This window comes from Solanum pennellii, chromosome 9 (genome assembly GCF_001406875.1).
Source record: "Solanum pennellii chromosome 9, SPENNV200".
Taxonomy (NCBI): domain Eukaryota; kingdom Viridiplantae; phylum Streptophyta; class Magnoliopsida; order Solanales; family Solanaceae; genus Solanum; species Solanum pennellii.
In genome coordinates this window covers 75,224,044-75,232,503 of record NC_028645.1, presented here as the reverse complement: position 1 = coordinate 75,232,503, position 8,460 = coordinate 75,224,044, and the positions used below count along the sequence as shown (strand labels likewise).

At 29.7% G+C, this 8,460-nt stretch overlaps 1 protein-coding gene across 1 annotated transcript; it reads right to left on the bottom strand.

The window, feature by feature from the left end:
• Window positions 1-1,564: 1,564 nt before the first annotated feature.
• Window positions 1,565-7,168, bottom strand: LOC107029805 (zinc finger protein BALDIBIS). Its single transcript, XM_015231249.2, has 3 exons — window positions 6,570-7,168; window positions 5,128-5,524; window positions 1,565-2,785 (listed from the first exon to the last, which is right to left on the bottom strand). The coding sequence occupies exons 1-3, from the start codon at window positions 6,748-6,750 to the stop codon at window positions 1,846-1,848; spliced, it is 1,518 nt and encodes a 505-aa protein (XP_015086735.1). The 5' UTR covers window positions 6,751-7,168; the 3' UTR covers window positions 1,565-1,845.
• Between the last annotated feature and the right edge of the window lie 1,292 nt (window positions 7,169-8,460).

Below are 8,460 nucleotides of genomic sequence, written 5' to 3'. Positions count from 1 at the left end.
TATATATATAAAATGTATGTGATAATACCCTTCAATATGACATTTGATATATTTTCTTTGTAAATATATATCACATCAAATATCAAAAAGTTATGAAATAAATACTGTAATATTGATATTTCAATAAAAAACACTTTTAATATAATATTTATTACTATCATACCACGTTCACATTTATCCTGACCATAAATACACTTTGACAAAATTTGTACGGAAAAATTAGTTGCCTTTAGTTTCATTATGTATAAATGAAATTTGAAAATAGTTTTATCTTAGTAGAGATGAAAAAAAAAGATTAATTTTAATAGATTTTTACTCGACATACAAGAAAATAAAACATAGCATAATAGCAAGACAATGACAACAAAATAATAAATGAAACCATAGATAGTTATACGCTTAAAAGAAAAGAAATAACATAATTATTTAATACTACTGCTAATAAGAAGTAGTAGAGAAAGTTAATGACAATTTGAATTAACTTATTTTAGGTATTTTTAAGCTAAAATAGTTTTTAAGCAGTTTTGAAGTGTTTGAGTAAAGTTAAAAAGTGTTTATAAACACTTATTTTAAAACCAAAATAACAAAAATAAATCAAAAGTCAATCCGAACAGACCCTTAGTTCTCTACTTCTCCCTCATAAAGTGCGAGAATACTTGACTATCTAACCATTTCTGATAAAGAAAGCGTTTTCGATAAATCTTCAATTTCACAAATAAGAAAAGAAATCAAAACATGATAGTAAAAAAATATGACAACAAAAATAACGAGTGTAAAAAAAAACAATATGTACTTGCTAGATAATGGAGTACTACTAATAAAAAAGAGTAGAAAAAGTTATTCCTCTAATTTTTTAAACAGTCGACTATCTAACTCGTTCCGATAAAATAAATATTTTTGATAAACTTTCAAGTCAATAAACAAGGAAAAAATCAAAACATGATGGTAAAAATATGTGACAACAAGATAACAAGTGATACTGCCCCTTGCATACATTAATGAGAACAATACAAAGAACAAAAAGGATAAAAAAGGGTTGAAAGCCCTCACAGTAATTTAAAAAAAATTTCTCCGATAAACCTTCGACTTGATAAATGAAAAAAGAAATCAAATGATAGTAAAAAATATGACAATAAAAGAATGAGTGAAAGAAGAGATAAGAATACACTTTCAAGAAAAGTAACAACATATACTTACTAAATAAGATACTACTACTACTAAAAAGCGTAGAGGAAGTTATTCCTCTAATTTTTTCGAACATAAAGTGTGAAAACTCGACTATCCAATCTTTTGATAAAAAAAATATTTTCAATAAATTTTCAATTCAACAAATAAGAAAAAAATCAAAACATAATAGTATCACAACAAAATAACAAGTGAAATAAAATATAGTAAAACACTTAATAATAAGATGCGTAGAGGAAGTTATCCCTCGACTTCTCCTGCACAAAATACAAAAATATTTAACTACTTAACCTTCGAACTTAATTTTCGCCCTCCATGCTTTCCTGTTCTGATAAAAAATGTAATTACGATAAACAAAAAGCGAAAAGTAATAATATCCAAAAAAAAAAAAACTTAGATAATTTTTTAAAAGTACCATATCCATAGTAAAGGTGAAAAAACTAAAACAGAAAAAAAGATTCAAAATGGTTCTTGCAAACTAAAAAAAAAACTAAAAGATCCTATTTTCATTGTTTTTTTTTTGTTTTTCTACTTTTTTTGTTTTTTTTTGGTTGCAGCTTGTTGCTAGTCCCTTTCTTCCTCTGTTCCTGATAGAGATATCTCTCTATGTTCCCAACAGTGAATCTCTGCAAATTCACCCATTCATAGCACCTTCTTTCATCAGCAATCTCCCCATGTTCCTGTTGTACTTTCACCATCTCCAGCTCCAGCTCCAGCACCAGCAAAACCAAAGCCCAATTGATGATGCTTCAACACCGAATTGTCACGCTCATAAAGTGTTTGTTGAAAGTCCTGCATTCTATTTCCACCATATGATAGCAGCAGCCCATTACCCACATTACCATTCGGCGGCAGAACTTGCCCTCCACCACCGCCAACACCAACACCACCAGCTGAGGAAGAAGAATCATCATGATCATGGTGATGATGATGATCTCCAGTCAAACCCAGAAAATCCCTGGTCAGGTTGTCCCGTTTCTGCCAATTGCCTGGTATGTTTTCAGATCCGAAACTGAGAAAACCATTGGGTGTCACGTGAGTGAGAGTGCCTCTGTTTAGATGAGCCATGGTTGAGTTCACGTGATTCACAGTGGAGTTTGTTCCCATAGTAGTTGCTCTCTGGAGCAATGCGGTAGCGGCGAGCTGAGGGGATGGGATGGCGAAAGAACCCCCATGGAAAACTGGGTAATGCTGGTCATGGTAAAATGGAAGGGATGATGAAATTGGGAAGTGAATGGATTCAGTCTTGATCGGAACAGGGTGGGTGATTTGGTGGTGGTTTTCTTCATGGGTAGGGTTTGGGTTCAAAGGGATTTGGGGGTCCCATGGGTTGAGGGAGATATGGGTTGTCACACCCGTAGCAGCGGCGGAGATTGGCAGCTGTGGAGGAGGAGGGTTGGCGAAATGGCGCTGGTTGGCCGGGAAAGGGAAGACCGATGATTGATCGAGATGGAAATTGGGTTCATCGGCGATGGCAGCTGAGTTAGCAATGGTGGAAGCAGCGGCGGCTCTATTCATGAGACCTGAGTTACCTGAGAGCCTGGCACTTTCTTCAGCCAAAGCATCGCAAAATGCCCTGTGAGTCACAAAACTGTCCTTCCTGCCAAATCCATTTGCAGTAACACAAACATTCAATACAACACCGTCAACATATTCAATATAATTTCACCACGAAAAACAGGAAAGGCCAATATATACAGAGTCTTATAGCTATACGGTTCCTCGATGCAAATAAGCACCATGGAAAACAGGAAAGGACAATATGTACACAGTCTTATAGCTATCTCATATGGATACCCGATTCAAATAAGCATTTCAAAATCAAGTGAAAAAACTAAGACAACATCAAACATATTCAACTAATCATAGAATGAAAAGATTATTTTACATAGACCCTCAACTCAAGTAAATTTATCAGAATTAGAAAGAAAAAAAGAAATACATTAATGAAGAAACTAGCACAATATTCAATGATGTAATTCAAATTTATTATCTTTGACTCAAATAGATGAGTACACATAATAATATTAACACAGAGCAGAACTCATTAAATTTAAATTCTGAATTTATCTTGAATGACAATGATATTGATTAGAGATTAAAACTATTTGAAGGTAGAATTGAAGATTTGATTCATTAGTGTTCCGCACTAATTATTCGAAACATTTAAAACAAATAGGATCAAGAATCATAGAGTCATCAACAAGATTAATAGATAAGCTTATCCTTTATGCATATACATCACTATTACTTCACTCCATTTTACAAATAGAAAAAACTAAGCATGACATTTAATTAGTATAGGATTCCCCCCATGAAATATATGCACCATAAATACTTTTTCTTGATTTACAAAAAAGATAAAAGGCTTTATCTTTGGGACACCAAACTAAAAAGATAGAATTGTGCATGCGTTATGGGAGATATGTTACAAAAGGTAAAAAAAAATAAGTCACATAAAAATGGAGTCAAAATTAAAAGTATGTAATGATAGAATAATGGTTATGATTGTTGTGAGTAAGAGAGAAAAAGGAGGGATAAAGACAAGACAGTTGACTGATGTTTTAACAATTGCATGCAAAAGCATAGCCAAAAAATACATTAAAAAATTGGCCAAGACATAACATATTGCCTCACCTAAAAAGCCTTTTTTGAAATTTGAGCTCTCATGCACAACATGCACTAATCCACCCAACACACTTTTTAAAATTGGATTTAATTAATTCATACTATATATAGTAATATATAGTATAGGATAATGTATAAAAATTAAACTTTTTTTAGTATATATACACTGATGCACACATGGGCGAATCTAGGGGGTTCACTCAAGTCTCGGACACTATATATATATTTTTTAAAAAATTACTGAAAATTCTGAATCTGTTACTGAATATCGAAATCAATATACATTAATCAGTAGCTATGATGACTTCAGAAGTACACAGGGTATCTGCCAAGTGAATAATGATACCCTCCATTGAAAGTTTTGAAAAACAAGAAGAGTTTCAAGATTCTTGACCACAAGTCACAAGAAAGCATTCAATCTTTTTCTTGATTGTTTTTTTGGATATCACTACACTATTATCATATTTTATGGGGAAAAAAAAACTGGAAACCCCACAAAACTCAGAGCTACCACACTCATACGTAAATCGCACTTAGTAAGTTTGGTGTGATAAACTCGATTAAAAAGACATGGATGAAAAAAATTTTAACTCTGACTTTACTTATAGGATATCATTTGCTAGACCAATTATGACATTTTTACAAGTCAAAATTAAACGTTTTCCAAAAAAAGTAACGTAAAATCCCGATTTTTTGGCATTTTAAATATTAAAAAAATAAAATCAAGTAAATCTAAACCCTTGGCATGTTTAAAGAAATATAGAGGAAAAATATATATTTAATTTTCCTTGTTAGATATATCCCTCTGTCAACAGTCAACAAGGACTATTTGTATTTATTTGTGTCCGTTTCTACACTAGCTACCTGCCACAACAAATTTTATTTTATTTTTTATTTTTTAAACCTAAAATTAAAAAAGAAAAAAAAAACATACACTCTATTCAGTGTTCACACTATTCTTGTGTAAAAACAGCCACAAAACAAAAACTAAGTACTCCTAATACAAACAAACACATCCCAACTCAGTATATGACATCACAAATTTTGTTAAAACAAAGAAAGATTTAGCCTTACACAAATACATCTAACATTTAACTCCTTTTCAAAAAATATTATCAAGTGACATAAGAAATACACACACGAAAAAAATAAATACACGTAACATTTCATAGAAAGATCAGACTATTCAAAAATATTATCAAGCGACATAAGAAATATATATGCAACACTTCATAGAAAGACACGACTCTTCAAAAATATTATCGATCGACTAATATAACTTATGTCAGTATACATAAATTAAATCCGTGTTACCTGGCAAAGAGGGTACCACAGTCACATCTATACTCCTTTGTTCCACAAGTTTTAGAGTGAGCTTTCCAGTCAGATTGAACAGCATAAATCTTGGAACATTTGTCACATTTCCATTTTTTCTCACCATGTTTTCTACAAAAATGCTTCTTAATTCCAGTGAGATCACCAAGTGCCCTAGAAGGATGATGATGAACACATGTTGGCTCAGGGCAAACATAAGCTTTTTTCTTGTTTTCTTTGTTAGTCCTTTGCTTCAATTTCCATGGAAGATTGTGACCCCTCCTATGAAGTTGAAGATTTTGATCCCTTTGAAACCCTTTGTTACAAATCTCACAAACAAACCTATTTGTAGCCAAAAGAGTCTTTGGTGACAAAGCTACCACTTCAGCATCTGGATCTGTTACATATAACAAACAATCAACATTTAATTTAATTTGTATGAAACACACATAATTAAAAAAAATCAATCTAGGTTATGTATGTACAAAAATTAAAATTTAGTGCACCTAACGCTGAAAATCATGAGATATCAAGATTCAAGTTGCAATTGAGAAGTAAAATTAAAAAAAAAACAATCTAGGTTATGTATGTTAACATTTTTTTTTGTGCACCTAGCGGTGAAAAATCACGAGATATCAAGATTTGAAATGCTAATTGGTATCACAAAAGGAAAAAAATAATCAATCTAAGGTTATGTATGAAATTTTTTTTCTATTTTTTACGCCGACCAGTAAAATTCAGATTTAAATCGCACCCGACCGAGAAAAAAATGGAAAAAGAATCAACCTAGGCTATATGTATAATTTTTCATTTTTGCACATAGAGGTAAAAGATTATGAGATATCAAGATTTAAATCGCTCAAACAAAAAAATAATGATAAATCAATCTAAGTTATGTGTATAATTCTTTTTATTTTTTTCTTCGACCGATGAAAAATCAAATTTAAATCGCGGCGGAGATAAAAATAAAAAAATCAATTTAGGTTATATATCATTTTTCATTTTTACACCTAGCGGCGCCGGAAAATCATGAGGTAACAAGATTTAAATCGCCCACAACACATACACAAAAAACATCAATTGAGGTTATACATCATTTTTCATTTTTACACCTAGCGGCGCCGGAAAATCATGAGGTACCAAGATTTAAATCGCCCACAACACACACACAAAACTCAATCTAGGTTATGTATATATAAAAAAAAATTCTTTTTTTCCATCCACCGGCGAAAAATAGATTAAAACTTCAATCGCGATAAAAAAAACATTAAATAATTCTTTTCCATCTATAGATGCTTCAATTAACAAAAAATACAGTTACTCGACACTTGTGCTGATAACAGATACGACCGGCGAAACAATCGAGGTACATACAAATCACGCCCCGAACCACCATGATACACTAAAAAAAGGGGGAAAATGTAGATTAAATGTTAGAGTACCAGGATTTCCAGGGAGATTTCTCTTCTTCTTGATCTTCGGTGGTTGTTCGTGATGATTGTGATTCAAAACCATGTTTTGAGCCATAGAAGAAAAAACACTAGTTGATTCTTCAGAGAAAATAAAGCAACCGGTGTTCTGATGATATATTTGTTTGTTCCTTATTTCTTCTTCATTATACATACTTATATACTAACAATTTTTTAATAAATACAAATCTAACACCTACTTTAGCTTGTAACAACCTTTGGTTTTTATTGAACCAAACAAAATTAATTCAGATACATATAATCCAAATTCTGGATAAAATTAACAAAACAACTAAGCATTAATTTTGTTTTGAAGTAAAACAAGTGGCACTCACAATTTACATTAAGCTAGTTGTAATTATAATTTCTTAGAGTAAAAATAAAGCCAATAATAATAATTAAAAAAATAAAAAAAATAGAGATTAAAAAATAAAAATAGAAAGAAGAAGAAATTAAAGAATTGTTTTGTGAAGTATGAAGATGATGATGATTCTCAAAAGTCACTATCTTATAACAATGGATATATAGTTTGTTCAGAGCAAAATTTTAGCAAGAGCAAAAATGTAAGGAAAGAGAAGAGAATATTGGACAATAGGTTTGGTTTATAAGTAGTATTTCTTGATATATAGCCTCTCTCTTTTTTTCGATTTACGTGGCGGTATTGGACTGAATATGAGTTTTTCTCAACGAGAATAATTTTTAAAATTTATAGTTTAAATAAGTTGTTAAAAAATATTTATGTATGATGTAATGATCTTATTAAGAGTAAAATAAATATTTAAAAGTTTTGTTTCAATTTATGTTACGATATTTGATTGAATGCATAAATATTTTTTAAAAGAATGACTTTTGAATTTTATAGTCTAAAATGAGTCATAGACATTTGTATATGCTGTAATATATTTATTAAAGGTAAAATAAATATTTAAAAGTTATTATGTCTTCTCTCTGTTTCAACATATTTTTTCTACTTTTTTTTAGTCCATTTCGAAATTTTTTAATTTTGACTTTACATGTGACATGCTTAAGACAATAAAATTAAAATACATTTTAATACATTTAACATATTTTTAATTTTACATCATTAAATTAAAAATTTTCTATATACTTTTTCAAAACTCGATGTTAAATCGAAATAAAACAAAAGAGTAAATTATTTTAAATGTAAGAAAGTTTCTTGCTCAACTTCAACCTCCATCAACTTATATCCGATTAACTAATAAAGTATAAGTGATCATACTATTAATCCTTCTAAAAAAATTAATTATTTTTTTTTAAAAATAAAATAATATCATATAATTTTTTTTAAAAAATATCGACCCCACTTGATTATTCAACATTGCTATACCCCACCAAGTTACCCAATACTCCTCTTTTTTGTAGCTATCAATCTATCTATTTATGCAAATAATACAGGGAACCATCGAAGGAAATTATCAACAGTAGATAAAAAAAAAATTTGTACAGTTTACATAACGTGATGATTACTATGGCAGACTAAAGTTTGTAAAAAAATTTTGAAGGTCAGAAATATATTTAGAAATAAATAAAAATTGAATTTAACTTATATACTGTAACATAATATAACTTGTTTTAGACTTACAAATTATTAATTTTACTTTTTTATGTGTTGAATTTTTCTAGGTGGCCTAATAGTATAAATATGAAAAAAATTAGCTACAAAATTTGTGTTGCTAAACATAGTACATAACTAATAAGATTTTTTTATAATATATGTTAATTCATTACTAAAGTAGCTATGAATTTTATTGTATATCAAGATATATTGTTCATCTTTAATTTTATTTTTTTTATCATTGTAAAAATATATAATAAGATGTTTTTTTTTTATTAAAAAAAGTAT

Excerpts from the sequence above, each read along its gene's own strand:
- LOC107029805 (XM_015231249.2), bottom strand. The coding sequence starts at position 6,750 with ATGTATAATGAAGAAGAAATAAGGAACAAACAAATATATCATCAGAAC. Across the intron at positions 5,525-6,569 it reads AAATCTCCCTGGAAATCCTG|ATCCAGATGCTGAAGTGGTA; the intron begins GTACTCTAACAT and ends TATATGTAACAG. Across the intron at positions 2,786-5,127 it reads TGTGGTACCCTCTTTGCCAG|GAAGGACAGTTTTGTGACTC; the intron begins GTAACACGGATT and ends TGGATTTGGCAG.